Source organism: Amphiprion ocellaris, chromosome 5, assembly GCF_022539595.1.
Source record: "Amphiprion ocellaris isolate individual 3 ecotype Okinawa chromosome 5, ASM2253959v1, whole genome shotgun sequence".
NCBI classification, from domain to species: Eukaryota; Metazoa; Chordata; class Actinopteri; family Pomacentridae; genus Amphiprion; species Amphiprion ocellaris.
Window position 1 is genome coordinate 22912545 of NC_072770.1, and position 22046 is coordinate 22934590.

Here is a 22046-nt window from a genome sequence, read left to right on the forward strand (position 1 = left end):
AACAGGATTTTCCCAAAATTTTTACCTGTATGATATAATCCATGAACCGGGTCTTTTGAACTTCACTATCTTTTACATAGTAACAGTTGTTGAGGGTTTTTATATGCAAGGTGTGTGTGTGTGTGTGTATGTGCTCTATCTGTACTTGCATGTGTGTGTGATGATGTACGGGGTGTACTTTGCTCATCTCGAGCACTTAGCTGGCGACTTGTGATGGCTGAGACATGTTGACATAAGAGACTGAAGCGAGACCATCCATTTAATTTTACATTGGAAATTTAAGCTCAGTCTCTTTGTTCACTGTATGTTAAGACTGTATGTAAAAATACCTATATGCAGACACACAAATGTAGATTACGGCTTAGACGTACTTGCTCTTTTCAATTTGCCTGGATCACAAAAACAAAAACTACTTCACCAAATTTGGATTTAACACTTGGAACAACTAGGAGATCCAAACCAGATAGCCATGAATGCATATTTGCCTTAGACTGATATAGTTGTCTTAGTCAGGTAATTAGAGATTCCTCATTCAAGCTTTTTAGTTATTTTCACTGAAGAACAATACTGATGGCAAAAAACTATCTAATAATAATATGCAATTATACAAAAAGTGTTAATACAAACACTTGTCATATTTTAGATTTTGCAAAGTAATCACTGTCAGCTTTTCAGACTGACACTGTGTTCACTAGCTTGTTACTTCGAATGGTTTTCATTTAACCAATCAGCCTTGTTAAAAGTTAACTGGTGGAATTTTTTTGGCTTCTTAATGTGTTTAAGATCCACATAACTTTTGTGTTGAAGAGGTGTTGGCAAACAGCAATCAGATAGCCGTTGTAATCTATGTCATCAGAAGACATGCTTAATAAAACAAACAGAAACAACAGTCTTAACATTAAGGTCAGTCACTCTGGAACATTTCAACCGTTTTATTTCCTGAATTTTTTTTCAAAAATTGTTTTTTTGGCCCAGTTGTGAGCAAAAATTAACATACACTTGTCAAGACCATCATGGTAGTCTTGACTTTCCAATGTCTCCTATAATTAAGAATTTTCTGTGATGCAACGATTAAAACACATGCATCCTCATCAAAAAAAAAATCATGTGTTTTGGTTCTTTAGGAAATAAGACAAAACCTGCTTGCTCAAAAATATAAAACAATGCTAATACTGCTTTATGTAAACTTTTGCTCACTGCCTCCTGCTGTTTGCTGGTTAACATTTTCAAAATATGCTTTTCAGCAACAAAAACCTACCACACTGAAAATGTCAAATTTTGCAGAGGATTTGAATGGTGCAATCGGGCAGCCCTGCTAGTTTTTTTTTCTGTCAACTATCCATTTTTAATTACAGTGTTTGTCTCTCTGCATGCAAATGTTCCACCAAAACAATTCCCCCATCAACATTTTTAGGGAATATCGAATCCAGATCCTTTTCTTAGCTCTGCCCGTGACGACTGTGATTATTATGAAGAAATACAAACAAGCCAGAGCATTTTCTTCCCCTAAAGCAGAATAATACTGGAGTGCAGCCAGACCATTGTGTTCTACTGAATGGGCTGGCTAAGCAAGACTAGCACTTACTGAGACCGTTATATGATTTTCAACAAGACAGTGACCCCCCTAAAACTCCACTATCCCTTGTGCAGGGGCTATATGACCAAAAAGGAGCGTGAGAACATGCTGCATCAGATGACTTGTTCCACAATCACCTGACCTTCAATCAACTAAGATGGTTAGAACCGCAGAGTGAAGGAAAAGTACTTATCTAGTACTTGGTATAATCCAGAACTCCCTCATGACTGTTAGAAAGCTCTGGGTGACGACCTCATGAAGTTGGTTGAGAGAAGGCCAGAGAGAGTGCAAAGCTGTTATCAGGTGGTAACTTCTTATTTAGTCAATCTGATGTGCTCAATTTTGTTCGACAGTGAAAATTAAAAAGGACAGAAAAAAAGGAAACCACCAAAAAAGGTGGATATACACACAAGCATACTTTACAGTTTGTCAGGAAAGATCAAATGAAAACAAGCATTTCCATCATGCAGTATTCAGTATCTTATTGTGCCATGCCCAAACAACTGCATCCATCTGTTGGCCTGCTGCAAGCTGTAAAGATAAAAGCGGAGAAGTCGTGGAAGGGGTCTGAAATAGGCCAGCATAAATACAATGAAGAATTTACAATACACTTTCTCCTTCTCCAACTCCTCTCCCCACTTTTCCATACATTCCTGCAGGATAGTGCCACGATGCAGTTCTGTGCCAACAAGCTGGACAAAAAGGACTTCTTTGGCAAGTCGGACCCTTTCATGGTTTTCTACAGAAGCAACGAGGATGGAACGTGAGTGCTCCATGTGATTTTATTCTCTCTTCCTAAGTGTTGATGCAGCAGGTGTTTGAAGAAGCCCCCTGAGATAAATATAACCCACTGAGACGCAGTAGAGTAATGCATTTTGTGGCACCAAATCTTTCTACAGCAGGTGGTAGGAAAACAACCAGATATTGGATTGCCTTTCCTAAAGAAGAGTCATTTAGTGTCTATTATCTTCCATCTACCAACACAAACTGGGTGCTGGCTCTGGGCAAGCACTAGTGCTGGTTCGGAGTTGGTTCAAGAGAAAACAGAAATCGTTCGTAAAGCAAAGTGAACATTTAAAGAGATGCAGTTTAAATGTGAGCCAGTGTAGAGACAAACAAAGAATCCATGCAAGTGAGAAGAGACCTGCAGTGGTTAACCAGGTGTGCACATCTTAGGAAGCTGCAAACAGAGGCATGTATCGTGTTCGCACCACAACCACAACTCCCCTGACTATGTTGTACTAAATGACTCCAGGAGAGCAAATAGGAAAAAGAGGCAATTAGTGTAAAAAGCATAAAACGAAGAGCTGGGGGGGATAAAAAAAAACAACCCTGCATCTGCATTTTCCATCAATAAGGAAAAACAGTCAGTTTCTGAGGCAGTTCACGCAGGGATGCATAACACTCTCCCATCTCCTCACACTCTCCCAGACTGCTGCTCAGCCTCCCAGAGGGGCTCTGCAGTTGTGGCAGCGTCAACCCAATCTGGCCAGAGATGCTTTAGCAAGTGGTTCATTAGTTGCGTTCCAGCTTTTCTCAGTATTTTCTTTTTTATATATACATAACAGGGTGGGAAATAGATCCCCATGGACATGTTACAAGTATCTGTTGTTGGTGCCAGAGGCTGGTACAAATTAGAGGCGTCTGAGGTTTAAGGACTCGCTTTGTTTTAAAAGGCTTCAGGCACTTGGTAGATCACAAGTAATCCAGGGATTCTGGTAAAACAAATTAAAATAAAATTGTAATACATGTTTGTTGGTTTTCAAGAGGATATTTGGGTGGTGTCCACTCTGCAAAACATCAGAAAAAACCATTTGCATATCAATGTCACCCTTGTGGTCAGGGGAAAGGATTCAAAAGCCAAACTGAAATATTAAATTATTCTCTGTTGTCTAAAACACAATATGGCAGTGTGACAGGCCAAGTGGTAAACAAAGCCCCATTTAAAGCATCTCTCCTGTCACTGCAGGATGTGACCGTAGGATTTGTCTGTCCCGTTGCCTCCATCTCTTCATTTGCATGTTCCTCCCCTCTTTTGCATATTTATCTGTGTCTAAGGCATGTAAGTAACAAAGAATCAATTTTCTTGCTCTGCCTCTTCTTGAACATATAATTTCCTAACACCCCCCTCCTCCTCTTGGCCGCAGGTTTACTATCTGCCACAAAACAGAGGTGGTGAAGAACACATTAAATCCAGTGTGGCAGCCTTTCACCATCCCAGTACGAGCGCTCTGCAACGGAGACTATGACAGGTACAGTGCTGCCTCCCCTCGTTCTACACTCTCTGATCCCCTCAGCTGCTGTTCATCCTTTCATTGCGGCACTTGGCTCTGGTTATCCCCTCCATTTCTATCTGATCACAGTTACATAGCAATACACACACCACGAATAGTCAATAATATTGGCCCTGGTGACATCTGCTGTCACAGATTTCTGTTGGCTCAATATATAGACTGCCTTTATGGCTCTAATCAGTGCCTCTCTGACTGACAAACTGTGCACTGATGACAGCCATTACAACACCCTGAGTGTACGAGTTTAACCGGCCAAAATCAATATCGGTTCAACATGCTGTGGTGTTAAGCCTCACTATCTTCCTACTGCCACGTTATGTCAAAGCCACTGTGTGTCCAGGACATCCCTCTGTATTGATCTTTACTACAGTAACATCCGTTGGGCACAATGAGCCTTTGTAAGCTCCACTGCCCTCTGCCTTCTGGTGTTTCTTTATCAATGCCTGTCTCCTCAGAAATAATGCCTGACTGATATAAATGTACTGCAAAAACACAACAGTCTGTGAAAAATGACTGTAATTCTCTCAAACAAAGCTGGCCCAATCACAGGTTAGCAACCGTAACTAGGCACAGCTAACCTGTCAAGTTTTGGGAAGCTCAGCATGTCAAAGCAGTGAGCAAGGGGCTGAAGTAAGAGCACATCTGAAAGAGCAAAAGCATGAAGAATCAATTAAACAGTGTGTTTGTCTGCACTAAAAAAGGTGCACATGTTGGAAACCAGCATTATTAGTAAGGCTAAGAAACCTTTGATTCTACCTTTTTTGTGGCATCACAGGTTGTGTTTAAAAAGTCCTGTTCACTAGTCATGTGCAAGTCTGCCATGTATTAAACTGAATGCTGCTGTGTGCAGCCTATATCAGAATGTTTTTTTTATATATATATATATATATATATATATATATATATATATATATATATATATATATATATATATATATATATATATATATATATATATATATATGTTTTGATAGTTCCCTGCTAATTTTACAGTTTAAAAATATATTGTATGTGTTATCTCAGGTCTTGGTAGAGAGGAGTAGCTTCTATCTCTCTCCTGCTCAGAGTATCACATGTTTAGTTTCCCCTCTGCCTCCTTTAGCAACGACGACATCTGTAATAAAAGCAGCATTTGAGGCAAGGCTTAGTGAATTGAAGGCTGATTATCTCAAAATTGCATTTAATCGACCCAATTAATTGGTTCATCACCTTTCAAGACAATTTACATGAGTAATATGATGATAAATTAATGTGTGAATGTACAGTTCACCAATACTTTCAACACTATTTCACAATTTGCTTTCCTTTTGTACACTTTGACCATGAAAACACTGGATTACATCACTTGCCAAATAACTAAAGTAAAGATGAGCCACTCTTCCCTGTAGGCACATAATTAATGCAGACATGTTGTGTCAGAGGGGTTATGAATTCACTTTCCTCGCAGCTTATCTGCACGCTACTAATTTAAAAGACAGTGCTGGGAAGAAAGCAAGCTAAATCATGAAGGAGCTGTGAGGATAGATGAAAAAGGAGTGACAGACAGATTGCTGTTGTGGGGAGGAAATATTTCATGTGGAATACTGTAGCCGTTTTTTTCTTGCCTCTCCCTCCTTTCTCATTTCTCTCTCTGTCACATACGGCTGTCCTGTCTTTTTGCATGCAATCAAACTCTAATTACTGAGAATACTGGTGTGTGCCAAGAAAACCGAGATGAATCCCAAAACAACAAAAGGGGACAGGGCTACTGGTGAGGTTGTTGTGTGGATTGCCTTAAGAAGTGTTTAGGTGAAACTGTGTCAGCTAGCCAATCGCACACGAGTCCAAGGAGGGGTCACTATGCTGTCAGAGCCAATCATACACAAGAGACTGAGCTGGGCATCAAAGACACTTTCTGAAATGCAAACATGCACACACAAACACACATGCCCACACACAGAAGGTAATGAAATGTGACAAGCCACAAGCTGAAACAGCCTGAGATTCTGCAAGTCTGGAAATATCACCAAGACAGCGCTATAAACAGGTTATATGTTTGAGTGTGGGTGAGAATAGACTTTGTGTGTCAGTGTTTGCTTGTTTTTTGGGCCCGTGTTTCTATGAAAGGGGAGTGGAAAGGTCTGTCAGTCCATCCATCGTTTTAATTATAATGTTTTTGAGACCTACTAATAAGTAATTTTTTCAGCCTTACTGGTGGTACATTATTACACAAGCTGTATTCATGCAACAAACAGCTCTTTAGGCTGTCAATCCTTTTGATCTATGTAATTACTGTTTACATCCATCGAGTGAAGGAAAGCTTCCCGTCATTTGAAGTGGTAAGGCGGTGCAAAGAACGAGAGGAAGACAGAAACATTTACTTCTTTTCACACCAATTTATAATACATGTATCAAAAGGTTAAACAAAAAGGGGGGTCATTCCTGCTTGTAATGATAGAAAAACTGCCTTGATTAGAGTTGAATGACCCAAACTCAATAAGCAAAACTTTTGTACATTTTGCCCTTTTGGTGTAGAGTTCTTGAACCAAAAGGGAAAAACTAGTTATTGGATCAAAAGGCACTGACTAAAAATGTCCAGCCTCCAGACTTGCAGCCTGAGTCCTGACAATCATATGTAACATGACATGTTCACTATCATCACATCAAGTCTGTCAGGCTGCTGGATTGAAGAGGAAAAACTGCAGGATAAGACAAGACTTGTTTCTCTGGAGAACAATTGGAATTTCTGGTCCTGTCCTCCTCAGAATATTTTTCGTCTTCACTGATTTGATACTGGCAATGTGTGCAGGATGCATACGGTTGCCATGGGATGTGCAGTAAAATGTTCCTTTTATATGTGTGTATCTGTAAAACTGCTAATACTGTGTTCACACCATACCCTTAACTTCAAAGTTGGATGCCATTGTTTGTCTTTCCTCGTGGAGCCTCGGTGAAAGTTAAGTTCAGGTTAAGGCTTCCTGTACATTCTCATCTCCATTTATTTGACTTTTATTTTTAGTGCCATGTCAACTTTTACAAGTCAGCCAAGAGTAAAAAAAATTGCAATATTCTGACACAATTTCTACCAAGCAGACTGAAAATGGGATTTTAAGTAAGTGGATGGAGGCATGCTCACAGCAATAACCTGAAGGGGCTGTGTCGTCTGCTGGCTTATTCTTACATTATTTGCCTCCTGGTTACTGCAAAATATAGTGAATTCTCTGGACACTTTATCTCAGAGTCTGAGGGCTCAGCACTTCACCAGATGAGCCCTTCAAAATAATATGACCCCAAAGAATTAGAGTTACATATGTGGTGTGGGTGCAGAATGCTTTCGCAAGCAGCATCCCTATATCGGTGCTGCTGTATCTGGATGAAGGAGCAGTGCCTGAGGTTCACGCGTCTTGTTTTCTGGTTTGGCGCTTACTTGACTCTCTCATTCCAAGTCCAGCACATGTCTGGGAACGCATCAAGGCACCGCTATCTGTTGAGAGTAAAACCCTGCACAAGTGTGTCAGTAGATGGCCTACTGCTGGTTTACTTTGCTCTAATTAGAGGAGGGCTTTAGTGTGGATATGTTCTCCTCATTAGTGCACCAAATGGGTAAAGGACAAGCTGGAGAGAATTCAACAAAGGGTACTTAGGATTTCCAAGTACGGTCCTCTGCTTCGCTCCCAGGTGACATCTCTAAACGAGCAAAGGGAGGAAGATACAGTGTCTCTGCAAAAAGAGATTATGCACCCTTCACACTGATTGCATGACTTTTTTTTCCACAGCAGACAAATAAGCACTTTTAGGCACCTGAAAAATAGTGCTGCACTTTGTTCTTCCACTCTATTCAAAGTGCCATTTACTGTAATAGGTTTTAAATGTGAGATCCATTTTAAACTCATGTGGTTGACATACTGTATGGGAGCGCACTTCAGACATGAATCAATTAAACTTTTCAAAGCAACTCATATTCAAATGACGAAAGAAAATTGCCATTTCTTTTTCTTGTTCTTTGCCACTGACAGTTGTGTGATGAGACTATAAAGATCTCACTGACTGTCTGCTCTGTCCATTCACAGCACGTTTCCTGAGGCAGATGTGGTATTTCATCTTCAGGTTTTGAGCTTTCAGTAAAGTGCTGTTTCTAAAAACAAGCATGTGCTTCCAAAGCAGCACTCAAGGTCTTTAAACTATTCTGCCACATCTCCTTGCTGATGTTGTTGTCTCCCATCTATGGACGACTCCTCGGGACAACTAATGGATGAAGCTGCCCGAATAACACCCCATGAGTGTGCACGCTGAAAGGATAAGACAAGGGGCCTCCCATTACAACATGCAGTTAGTGCGAGTCACATCTCTCTGCGCAAATCAGCATGTTTTGGTTCAGACGCAACCTCTCTCCCCGCTTATCCTCCCAAAGAAAAATTAAAAGCCTCCTCGCCTCTTCAGAAAAGAGAAGAAAAGGAACAAAGGAGAGAGGGATAAAAGCTAAACTTTTATACGTAAATAAGGGATCTTTGTGATTCAGTGGTGGAAGAAAATTTTGAGCATGTCTGTGATGTAGAGATTCTCTTCATAGTCAGTTGACTGTCTGTCAAATCACAGCAGGTGATAATAAGAAACTGCCAGGTGGGTTTTCTCATTAGAATAGCACAGTTGAAGTGAGAAGTGGGATGCTACTCTTAACCCAAGATAGACTTTTTCTTTAAAAACTTTCCTTACCCAGAGCTGACTAAGGTGTGGTTTTGGTCAGACTGCTGCTTTATAAGCTGCTGAAGCGGTGGGGAATCCATATGAAAAAACCTACAAGCTGTTTTATGACTACTGCAGAATCACTCATCTCATACACTGGATTGGTATCAAAGTCAATATAGATTTTAATAAGTGGGTTAATTATCAGCCAGATGTAATGAATCCCAAATAAATATTACCTTTTATACATTGTTGTCTTGAAATTATAATGAGTCAAACCAATTTCACAGAAGTTAAAGAACAATACAATGGATGTTACAGATGTACAGTTACAGTTGAAATCTCATGTGTACTGGTATTAGATTTGTCCCAGCCTGGTATCTAAATGGTATAATTTGCAGCACATTCTCAGTCCAAACTCATCATAAATGGATGGTTTGTCAGAAGCTTGTTTTAGATGCATGTTTAGTGGTGACATTAATGAGACAAGAGTCTTTAATTTGGGATACCAGGGTGTGCATCCCACATAAGGCAGTTATTTCATCATATTGATCATTTATTTTTCAGATCATTTGTATTTTATTTGTTCTCAGTCAATATTTAGCCAAGTTTAAGCACCAAGACTTTGTCGTTTGGTTTATTAAAGGGTTGTACTTTGTGTTGAAATAGATTTTTTTCGCAAAATAAACCACATATTAGAAGCCAAACATCTCCCTTTTGCAGCAACATTCCCCTCTATTTTCATTGCTACAGCTGTGACAACTTCTAACACAGCTGATATATAATTCATTGCTGGAAAATGAAAAACAGTGATGACACCAGCAGAGAACATTTAGCTGCAGCTTTGTTGTGTCTGTTTCTGATACTTGGGGAGTAATTCGAAGCCTACTGCTCTAACCTACACGTTAAAAAATGATGCTCAAGTGGCATCCAGTGCGTTAAAATGTGAGGGGTCACAGCAAAGTGTCCCTGTGTGACAAGTTGGAAGCAAAACTGGGTTATTAGTTCACTTATCTTCCATTTGTAGAGCTCATTGTAAGCGTTGGCACATGCTTTTTTATTGTTGACAAAGTTTCCAAGTGCACTGGCATGTTTGCTTTGACTTTTTATTTGTTTGAAACCTGCAGGTTCTGAAAGAACAAGAGAAGGGACCTTTGTTGCCTGAGTTTGTCTTTAAGAGTCTCCCCAGACATGATGAAGTTTTATCTGCATATTTTGTACTGCTGCCTGGGAATACTGACTGCCTTACAGGCTTAAATGAGTGGGGGGAAAAAGACTGGCTGCAGAAAACACTACAGATTACATCAAAGACTGTAACATGATTGACTGCAGTCTAACTGTGCAGCATGTGCACTGACAAGTATTTGTGGTTGTTTCTAACTAAGCGTACAGTAAATCGCCATCCCTTGGGTTGGTTATTTGCCACCTTTACACAACACTGCACCTCTGCTGTCACACATAAATGGGTGCTTGTTATTGCTACGAAGCAAAAAACGGAAATCCCAGATCATTCATTTTTTTCTTGAATATCCTGCAAACACACAGTCAAGGATAAAAAAATAAATAAAATGGTGGCACAGTGATTAGGCAGATTACTGCTCAAGTGGAAGGATCCAGCTGAATCCCTGGTGACAGCACGCATCTGATCCTTGAAGACATCTAAGCAACAGGCTACATTTTGGCAAGCACGAGGACAGTGAATGAGAAGGACAGGAATGTAGACAAGAAGAGAGAATATATGAATGAGAGGAGAACAGCTGATAAGAGGCAGCGAAGGCGGATGTACTGGCAAAGGAAAAACAGAAATCCAATATGTCAAAGGCCCTGTTCCAGATGAGTAAGTCAAGGAGGGGAAAGATGAGGGAGTGTGAAGCAAAATGAGGGAAGTGAAAGACGCTGCCATGCTACTGTATATTCTGTTCAACAATTGGTTTCTGGGAAAAAAAAATCTCTATCTATCTATCTATCTATCTATCTATCTATCTATCTATCTATCTATCTATCTATATGTATATGTATATGTATATGTATATGTATATATATATATATATATATATATATATATATATATATATATATATATATACATACATACATACATACATACATACATACATACATACATACATACATATATACATATATATATATATATATATATATATATATATATATATATATATATATATATATAGACACACACACATCTTTCACACCCGCTGTACCCCAGCAGGAAGTGCCTAAGGTTCAGTGCTGATGAAGCCTCATAACATCAAAAGAATAGAGTCTTCCTCATTAACATGCTAACCTGAGTAACTGAAGCATGGTCTATTTGTGTCGTTGGCAACAGATCACAAACAGCTCTGTGTAATTGGAGATGAAGAATTGTTCAGCATCAGATGCAGTCTCCTTTTGTTCCATTCAACTATAAGATGCTCCATTAACTGAAGATGAGTCATTTCCATGAAAGATGTCTTAGAATAGTAGCCACAGATATTAGTGGCAGATTACTTTTGGAGAGTATATTGTTCAGTGTTCAAGAGCCGCTCAGGGATTGGACTCCTTTGATAGATCTGTAAATTAGGAGAGGGCGATTTAAAATAAAATTATGACGAAAGCTTTGAGAAGACATAACGGCAGCTTCCAGATCCTTATTTGGAGTAACATGGTGTGTACTAAAACTACAATGCTCCTTTTGTTCCTGTTCAGGGGAAATATAATTTACTTCTGTCGCTACCTTTTACTTCTTTTTTTCTGCTGCTACTTTCTATATCTGTCGCACTTCTAAGTGCTCACTCCCCATTTCCATGCTGCAGGAGAAGCGCCATGTTTCTACCACCTAAGCGACAAGCACATTTTCTCAAGCTCTCAGCCTTGAAGATAACCTCAAAAGAACAAACTGTCACTGTGGAACGACAGGGGCTAGGTGGCAGGGAGGAAGTTTGGCTTATATCAGGCGTCTTTCTGTTCCTCAGTGGCAGCGAGGAGTCTATGATGTAGCGCCTGTTTCTATTTTCTTTGGATCTGGATGGTGTCAGTGCTTGTGTAAGACAGAGAAGGGAGAGAGGGGAGACATGGGGGTGAGATCAATGTGACTCGGGAATGAAAGTGCCAGTAAAAGTTTTTTCTCGTCAGCGGGGACATTGTTTCTGCTGCATTTGTGCAACATGTCGTCAGCGTGTCCTTTTTTCTGATGTTCTGTTTGAATGTTGGAAGTTAGCATGTGCCGCAGTTTGCAAGTTACAATATTTGGAGTGTTTTATACAATTCCAGTTTTTTTTCTTGCAAGATGCAGACCCGTTCTAATGCTGACAAGAATCACAGTTTAAGAGTCAAATGACATCTGTTTTAACTGATTTTGGAGGTCCTAAGGCACTTTCTGGAAACATTCTCTCCTGTTTTTAGATCTTGATATTGCCTCTTGTCCTTGTTAATTACAAAAGCCTTAATGAAGTTGTTGCTAGGGAGTGTGATTGTTTTCCCAGTGTGATGGCACTTCAGACATGAGGCGTGTAATACAAAGAGAGATTAATGGGTTAGTGGGGTAGGTTGAGCCTAAAGCGATCATTTTTAATGTCACAAAGCTGGTTCTCTTTTAACCTGGTTAGATCACTGTGGTAACCAGTGTCAGATGACAGTTCTCCTTAGAGTTTGGAATTTAAATCTGCTGTAAGAAGCCTCGCCCCCTAACCAATTATTTTCCTTTTCCTTTCCGTTTTCAGATGACAATGCAGAAAATGTATAAATATGTTTTTATGTTGAGTCCTGATTTGTTGCGAAGCCCATTTTACACTGTTGGTATTCCAGCTAACAGAACACAGAATAGTAAATTGATTAATGTTTATCACAGAGAATATGCAGTCAGTAGCCTTAATTTCATTTTGATTTGGTAAAAACTACAGTGATTTCCACATATCCTTCTCTGTGGGATTGTGTCAAACCTAAATGCACATCAGGAGTATCATGTTTAAATGAATTAAGTTTAAAGCTTAAGAGCTCTAATGTGTAGACGGCTGAACTGAGAGTGCACTGAGTGGTAAAATACAAATATTAACACACGATTAACAATTTTGTGCCAGCATTTCTCTCTTGCAGTGGCAGTAGTTTTTGCCATGATCAATTTTTTTGATTCCTCATAGCTCTCCATTAGACCTGCTACTTCTTCAGTGAAGTAGGCGGCATGTATTAGTCCATTTTGTGCAGAAGAAGAGTCAAATGACTTATCAAACAGCCTTTTTCTTGAGATGACCGAGCATGATGGAGAAAAACAAAAAACACTGATAACCACCGCCTTGGAACCCACTGTCTCTAATTGGAGTTTTAGGATTTGTTGTCCCAGTTTAGACAAAGAAAGCCTGGCTAAGTCAAATCTGCTTCATAATAAACTCCATTACTGTTTAATCTGGGTTTTGATCATATACACTGTCTTCCTCTGCTGTTGTAGATGACTTGTCTTGAAACTAGGGATTTTCAAACAGTGATGTTCATATTTCTCATCCATGTGTGCATACAAGTTCAGAACATTTAGAACCCCATGACATCTTAGCAAACTATCCAGTGAGCTCCACAACAAGCTACTGAATGGACCTTAAAATAAATGTAACACCATTTGTCAGCAAGGATGTTTCTTTAAAACCTTATCGAATGTGTTTTCTGACTTGTTTCCCCAGAACGATCAAGGTGGAGGTGTATGACTGGGATCGGGATGGGAGGTGGGTGTTATTTCCAAGACATGACGTGACGAATATCAAACTGAGGAATCTGCAATGTACTGTTACATTGTGTTAAAGAGCAAATCTCCAATTTATTAGAGTCCAAGTCCAGTGAGCTTTTTCATCAGTATTCACCCAAGAATCCCAACATTTTCTGTCACAAAGTATCATCTTGTCGTGAGGATTTGCTGTTATTTGTACGTGATATTTCTTCGCACTCACTGGTATATCGCTGCCTTTATTCCTTCTCCCAGTCATGACTTCATTGGGGATTTTACGACCAGCTACCGAGAGCTAGCTCGAGGGCAGAGCCAGTTCAATGTGTATGAGGTGAGTAATTCCAGTTACCCCAAGTTCAAAAGCATGTCTGTCGGCTTCTGGGATCTCTTTACCAGTATGACGGATATCTTGGATCCCATTTCTGGCACGATTGACATTTCTGTCTCTGACATCCCTGTTGCACTGTTTTCCATTACTAGTGTGTTTTCCTTTCCACGAGTATTCTCTCCCCCTGCAGCAAACAAATGCATTTACTGAAGAGACACAAAAAACATATTGGAAAAGTTGTTGCATACAGTGATAATCCATCTTTAAAGGGCATCTGTGGTACAGTATTTGTTTGTGTCTCCCCACTTTCCCCAAGCAGTTATACATCCAATTAGATATTTCACTCGCCCATGTTCTTCTTTTCAAAATTCGAGATTTATTTTGCCACTATAATCACCTGGATCCTGACACACATAGAAATGGAGCTATTAGCAGCAGCATGAAACAGGATTAATAGGAGAACAATCCAGGGATTTAAAATGATCATAGCTATTACTCAGTACTTCTCAGGGGAAAGCTTACCGTCTCTCCTAATAGCATACAATACAGCTCTGTGTGCAAATTACTAACACAACTCATTTAAATGTCTCATCCTAGAATCCAAGATTGAACTGTGAGAACTCAAAATGAATCAGGTGTGGCCTATGTTTTCCAGAACCACCAGTTATTTTGCACAAAACATAATTTATTACTTTAATTTATATGGAAAATATGACAGTTAGAGGATTGCAAGTATTTAGGCAGCCATCTGCAATCAATCCTCCCGAAAAGAATTGCAATTTTTGAATGTATGTTAAGTCAAAATCCCACCGTGCTCTTTTTTATGCCTCTGTGGTTTGGTGGCCTTCAGCAAAGGACAAATACCTGTCTTTAAGATGCCAGCTCCATTATACGCTGCTGTTGATTCCACTCTACCTCCCAGTGAGACTGAAAGGCCCTTTAGTTTTTGCATCAGCAGATTGTTCAGTGTGTCAGACAAATTGCCATCCCTCCATGTTAAATTAGGGGCTGTCACTTTCATGCCCAGCAGCCATAGAGAATCGAGGTAATGAGCTGAGACGTCTTTGGTCTTCGGATTGGCATTTCTCTCTTGTTCTGGAGCTGATAGAATACTGGTAAAGTAAATGTGAGTCTTGCACCTTAAGCCTGTCTCTCTCTCACCCATTGATTCATTGTAACCTGAGATTCATGTTTGGCTTTCCAATCTCCCTCCATTTAATAGTGATTGATGGATGAGCGTACACTATATTTTAAGATTAAGTGTTTCTTACATGAGCTATACTTTCCTATAACACCCATCTGTTATTTTATGCATGCATCCATCAGTCATATGGACAAACTCACTGTTAACACAAACTGCGTACATGCGTGGGACGACACGCAATCTCCTCGTACCGCCTACATACAAGCCTTCATTATATTTGTTGCAGCCAATTAGGATTTAATTATACAGTAAAACTAAAAGGTGTTTATGTGTGTACAAGGAAATATGATGAGGAATGGAAATTTTACTTTAATTTCTATAAAAATAGTAGTAGTAGCTAGTCAAATCTTGAAGACTTCAAATTATATAAAGTTTCCTAATTATAGGCTCCTATGGATGGATGTTAAAGGCTGAGCGGTTTGCATAAAAGACTGAGGAGCTTTGCCAAGAAACATATATGTTTTGAACAGAGATATGTTATTTCTCGACTGTCAGATTTTGTAATAATTACCTAAAGATAATTCAAACATTTTATCACTAGCTCTGGTACTAAACTTGTATACAGCATGTGTAACAAGAGTCATCATTATCGGATTTTTTGAAAATGATAACAACTTTATTTATATAGCACCTTTTAAAAACAGAGTTTACAAAGCACTTTACAGACAGGGCAAAAAAAGAAAAGAAGGATACCCAGGAAGAACACTGAACAACAGAAGGCTGGTCAGTCCAAACAAGGTAAAAGATGCTCAAAACAAACTAAATATAAAATTAGAAAATGCCACTTTCAAGTAATGGAAATAACAAATGGAATAAAAGATAAAAGAGGGTAAAACCATAAACACAAGGCAAAAAAATATAACAATATTAGCGAGTATAATATGTAGATAAATAAAGGATAAAAGAGGTAAAATTAAAAAATAAAATCAATTAAGTTTAAGAAATCAATGTATATGTATATGATTAGTGTTTTAGTCACATCATAACCTAAATCTTTGCCATCTACATTACTTGTACCATTTGTTTTGTTTTTTTTTCAGGTGATTAATACCAAGAAGAAAATGAAGAAAAAGAAATATGTGAACTCGGGAACAGTGAGTATGATTCTAGCAGCTAACCAGGACTGGCACTTTGCCTCGATTCTGTTTCACACCTATTTCTCTTCTGTTAAATGATTCCCTCTTTAATTATCGTGCAAACAGTGGGTCTTTGGGAGATGATGTGTTCTCTAGGTTCTCTAAGGATATGAAGTACATTAATAAATTAATTAATCACACGCAACAGAAAATTACAACATTAAATAATAGCAAAAGAGAGAAGCTTTGCTGCTCAAGGAGTTCTGAGATTTAGCTGAAAGACAAAACTTTACTGCAGATTTGTTGTGTGTATATCCATTACTTGTACTACTGTGTGTGGTACTGATGGTAGATGTATACTTAGACTCTGAGGGGGAGCTCTATGGGATGTAGCTGGTGAAAAAGTGGCTGCATAAGAGTATGTAAGTGGGGCAACATAAGGATGAAGACCCTGCAGAACATGGAGGACCTCATTTCTGAGAGATCAGAGTTGGACAACACCAGCAACCAGTTGAGACATCAATTTTCACACAACTTATCCCGCAGAGCAAGTAATGCATACGAATGCTTCTCATCTTGTCTTCAAACTTGGTCTTCTGGCAATGCAAATGAACCAGTCATCAGAAAGGACCTGGCTCACATCTTGTACCAAAGAGAGAGTGCTGTGAGGTGCTAAATAAGGCTAGATGTGAAAGATTTTTTGGGGAGGTATCACAAGAAAAACATCAATCTCGCAGTGTTTAATCAAATTTCTCTCCTTGTCTTTAATTTCAGGTGACCCTGCTCTCATTCTCAGTGGAGTCAGAGTTCACATTCTTAGACTACATCAAAGGAGGGTGAGTGGGAATGACCATCTGCATACTTAAGCTGCCTCTCACTTAGTTATTAGGTGAACCATGAAGTAGAACACACATACCAGATGTAGAAAGAATACTTAGGAATACTTATTCACTTTATGGTTTTACTTAATGCTGCAGTTTTCCATGAAAGTGAAATGTTCATTTCATGACCTCATGAAGATTTTGTCTATTTAACGTTACATTAAGCCTGTTTACACATTCACAAGACACTATTAGTGCTGTGTCTGAATCGTCTGGCAAGTATCGTTTTCACTCCTTGTCGAACAAATTCCAAAAAATATCTCTTTCACATTACACAATAATTTAAGCCTTTGCTGGTATACTGGCTCTAAAGAATAATTCTGATTATTTACTAGCACCAATAATGGCCAAAATTACTGCATTAAAATGTGTTAATGAAGAAAAGAACAGAAGAATAAAGAATATCAACGTATCTATGAGGTCTTCTAATTGTTTTGTATATTTGTGTGTATTTGGGCTTCACTGAAATGTATAATACATACATTTCCTAACCCTTGTCTTTCATGTGGTGGCACCACAAGCACAATGTTTCACTGCAGTTTTTGAAAAATGATTCCTAAGTTCAAAGCAGGTCTTGTCTGTGGTAAGAAAGTGCCAAATCTATATTTAAATAAGTTGGCTAAAGCTAAGCTGTCCTCCCAAAGTGTACCAGCCCTTCGACCTCAGTTTAGTTTCAGCACTGGAGGTTGACATGTGAATATCAAATATTTCTCAGGTGAACTGTGCCTGTCAGGCAGGTTGGACTGTGCTTTGATCTCCACTGTCCCACCACAGCGGGTCGGCTGTCAGAGGTTTTATGTGCTGTGGCAGATCTGACAAGTGTGACAGATTTCACTGACAGTTCCTGGCTTTGGCAGATTTATGATACAATAACCTTAAGGTTTAGTAGCCACACTTCAGAAATATCATCCTCATCAGTCTGCCCCCCAACATTACTCTGGCACTTACTGAATGACGTATTACATGAGTTGGTTCTTACAAATAAGGAGCCTCTTACTCTTTATAAAATGGATGAAAGTTAAGAAACTGTGCTTTTTAAACAGTCTAAGCTCTTTGCAGCCATAGAACAGAAGAAACACCTCTTTTCTTCACCAGCTGTGAAAGCACTTCCCAGTAATATTCAGCTTTACAGCTTTCATCATGAAAAGTGAGCTCTGGCGGCTTCTACATCTTATTTGACAACCACTGTAATCATAAAAGGACAAGAATAATTTGACTATTCAAATAGTTTAAAAGCACTGAGGTGGAATGAAAAGTCGTCAGACTGTTGATTTTTCTCAATCTCAAACTCTTAAGCACGGAGGCAATGAAGGGATAAGCACTGAGAGGCCATGACATTCTTGGAATGTAATGAGAGTGGTCATTTCTCCACATTGATTATGGCTCAGAGCACTCACATCAGGTTAATAATTTGAACAACGCTACCTTTTACTAGCCTAGAATTTGAATTGGGATGAAGTAGTGTTTTAAAATGGAAGAAAGGCTAAAACAGAACAAGCATGTGGCCCATAGAAATCTTACTAAAAGTTCAGAAACAATTGACATTTTGCTCCCATTTGCTCACAGAGAAAAGAGCTGTAACTGTAACAGAAACCAACACAACACAAGGGAGGAAGATGGGTAGCAAAAAAGAAAATAGTCAAACTATGGCATAGTAAGACTGCAGTGTCATTTTTACCAAGGGTCAAGAAGGCTCTGTTTTACAAATCTTCGCCAAAGAGACAACGGTCTACAAAAGATGTATTTTTCTTCCAAAAGTGACCTTTAGCTCAAACAGACTCATCCATTCACTGACTGGACTGGACTCACCTAAATTTCAACTGACAGAGAAAAAAAGACGGCGAGTCACAGTGGAAAAATGTCAAGTTGCAGATGTGCTTTTTGCAAACCTGCCTTCCCCATGCAGAGACAGTCATTCATTCAAAGGGGCTTCATGAATTAATAAAATGAGGTTTAATTAATGCTAAAGTTAGCGGGGTCAGGCTGTGGCATATTCTCCATCCCCACCCCAAACTGAAAGGTTAATGTTAATCTTTAACTCATTCACTTTATTATCATTCTTTTGGTGTTGTCCCCAGTGACTCACAGATAATGAGAGGCCGTCGTTCGGGCCCCCGAAGGCCTCGTCTCATTGCCGTGAATTAGCAAGAAGAGGGGAGTGCTTCATCAGCAGGGAAAATTGGATTATGATTTGCTCTTAAGTGCTCCATCAGTCTAATTGCTTGTTACCAGGCTCAGTGTCTCAGAGGCTCCTCGGCACCTCCTGCTTCTCATGATGATGAAAGTCAGATAAAATGAGCGACTGTACGATGTGTCTTAGCACAGTGAGAAAATGAAATACTGGTCATCATGCAGAGTGACAACTATATTCAAATTATTATTATTATTTCCATATTGCGTCACAGACTATGTATGTGTGTGTTTACTGGCTGTGAGAGCACTGGAATTTAATGAAGCCTGGCATGTTGTTACTGCTGCCTGGTCTCTGTTGTTGATTTTTGTCAATGTCCCCCTTTTCCATCTCCCTTCTAGGACGCAGATCAATTTCACTGTGGCCATTGATTTCACAGCATCTAATGGTGAGTGATACTAACAACTAAGTGTGTGTTTGGAGGGGTGGCAAGAATAGATAGTAGTGCTCTTTGACTGTGGCGTGTCCAATTTCAGAATCAATCAAACAAATGCAAGCAGACAGTGCGGCCACACATACAGTACACATGGTGTCTCCGATAAGTGATGGCCTTTTCTGGAAAGTTCTTCACCCTAAATGCTCCATCAATATGCTCTAAACAGAGATTATGGCAGGCATTTTAAGAGAAATGAAATAAAGTAAATGGAGCAAAACTCTCAGCTGACATAAAGACATCAGTGTGTGAAAAGGGCCACACTTAAGTCTAACACTATTTATGCCATTAATTAGAACTGAACACAACACGCCAAAAGATGCATCGGCAAAGGAAGAGCTCTTCAGTGCGAATCACCGTTATTAGAGAAAAAAATTGAATTTCCCATTTTCCTATCGATTTCAGCTAAACTCGCCCCCTGAAAAACGTGTACAAACTCAGCTTGGCAACCACAATACGTACTGCAGATATTTTCACCTGTGTAAAAGCAAACTCTGGAGGATTTATTTGGCTTTATGGTAATTTTAACTGGTTGAAATGCCCTGTTTCTGAATTTCCATGTCTACATAGATCATTAATAGGTAAAGATGACATCTAAAGTGTATACAGCATTTTAACACTTTTTAAAACAGTTCTCAGTGGTGAGTGAGCCTGAGGAAGCTAACTCTGGTTTGAATGAATGAATGTTTTTATTTCAGACATGTGAGGGGGAAAAAAGCCACAAAAACAAATCAAAAATATTCAAAACAGCAAAACAAAATAAAACAAAACAAAAAATAATAACCCAACATATCCGAAAAGGAGGAGAACGAAGCATAGACTTATTTACTCCTAACCCTTCTCCCCAGACCCATAGTTATTTTTGTACATCTTTACAAACAAAATAGAAAATAAATAATATAAATAAACAAATATTAAATAATCAGTGATATACCCGTGTGAAAGCACATATATAGATACTGAAAGAAAGTGATTTAATTTTAAATCCCCCCTCCAATTATAACTCACATTTTTGTTAAAAAAAAACAAACAAGTTCTGAACATTTACAGGAAGTTATAAAGTAAACAGGTTGTTTATTGCTTCGTACATTATTTGTGCTGTTTGAAAATGAAACAGATCAGTGAATTTTAGTATTTTTGATTTTAAGAAGAGTGAATTTGTGTGACCACTACAACCAGTTTTATGAATTATCCTTATTGCTCTTTTTTGTAGTATTGATAGTGACTGTAGTGAACAATTATGTGTATTGCTTCAAACCTCTGCACAATAATTTAGATATGATAAAACCAGTAAACGGTACAGAATGTGGAGTGATTTGTGGTCCAGAATGTGTTTTACTATATTGAGTACTGAAATGTTTCTTGATATTTTGTTTTGAACGTGTTTTATGTGAAATTTTCAGTTTATTTTATCCTCAATTGTAACACAAAGAAACTTACTTTCATGAACTCTCTCAATTTCTACTTTAATTAGATACCTAGATTTGATTAAATCTTTAGCAGCAGTCATTGTCTCAGCAGGCAAAACCAACAAGAGATAACGATGAGAAATTTTTTCAACCTCCATGAAAAATCAAGGATCCACTGTATAAAGAATAAACATGAAATCTGATGGTAAATCTGCCACTGTTATCTTTTTAAACTGCTGATATGATATAGGAGAATGGAAAATCTGACAGTTGTAGCAGAAGTAACTAAGGAGCTTGGGCCATATTGCACTATCACTTCCTGACTGTGGTGTTGGTCATAAGCCCCTTTTAGACATGCACTAAGTTGCGTTAAGCTGGCAACAACTGAACTAGAATTATTCCATATTTCAGTACCGATGTCCATCCAAAAAACATCACAGAAAACACTAAAGACACAGTTTCTGGGACAAACACACACTGACAACACACCTTTTTCCTTCACTTTGTTCTACAACTTCACATCAGAGAGGTTAGATGTCACACAGAATCACAGTTTAGTTTGTGGCTTTGAGCTGTTATCAGGAGTTTTGCTCTTAGTTCATTAAATTCTCCCTTAATCGCTTGGTGTCTTGTCTAATCTTGAGCAAATGACAGATATTTCTCCTTTACCTTGATTGGTATATCTGAACAAAGCTGTGAAGAACAATAACAGAAAATTAACTTGTGTCTGACGGACAGAATGCCATCACTTTAACAGATTGATGAACACAGCATTCTTATGGCTCTGAAAAGGGTTAAAGCAACATGCAATCCATGGTTACACTCTGGATCTCAGATAAAATCACCTGTATTATATTTAAAGAGTGTATGAGTACAGAGCCTGACCAGGTAAACAGCAGGATTTCTACTATCAAATAAAGAGAAATCCAGTGGTGAGCATATGTCACCTCACTGGGTGCAATGACAACAACCATTTCTGGCACACATCCAAATTATCCCAGCTGGACTGTTAATACCTAGTGAATCAGTGATGTGGCATTACAGGGGGGATATTTGAGAAGGTCACAGTTACTGCCAAGCTTTTTGAAAGCTGGAGTAGGCAGCATTCTTCACCCCCTCCTGGGTCTATTTGCAGGAACATCGTGATGGGAGACTTCAGCCAATCACAGGTGTTCTGACACAAATCAGAAGAGAGAATAGAAATAGCAACAACGTCCAGTGTAGGCATATGATGTGTTGGTGCAATTGGATAAACACAGGACTTTTGCTCAGGAAAGTGGG

The 22046-nt window shown here is 38.9% G+C and overlaps 1 protein-coding gene across 4 annotated transcripts in view; it reads left to right on the forward strand.

The window, feature by feature from the left end:
- cpne5b (copine Vb) overlaps positions 1-22046 on the forward strand; it is a 132482-nt gene that overhangs the window by 90035 nt on the left and 20401 nt on the right. For all 4 annotated transcript variants that reach the window (XM_035942516.2, XM_055010768.1, XM_035942517.2 and 1 more), the window contains 7 exons: positions 2236-2339; positions 3724-3828; positions 13203-13244; positions 13499-13574; positions 15816-15869; positions 16626-16687; positions 19265-19311. In XM_035942516.2, coding sequence (XP_035798409.1) covers positions 2236-2339; positions 3724-3828; positions 13203-13244; positions 13499-13574; positions 15816-15869; positions 16626-16687; positions 19265-19311 — 490 coding nt within the window. The remainder of the gene's footprint in view (positions 1-2235; positions 2340-3723; positions 3829-13202; positions 13245-13498; positions 13575-15815; positions 15870-16625; positions 16688-19264; positions 19312-22046) is intronic.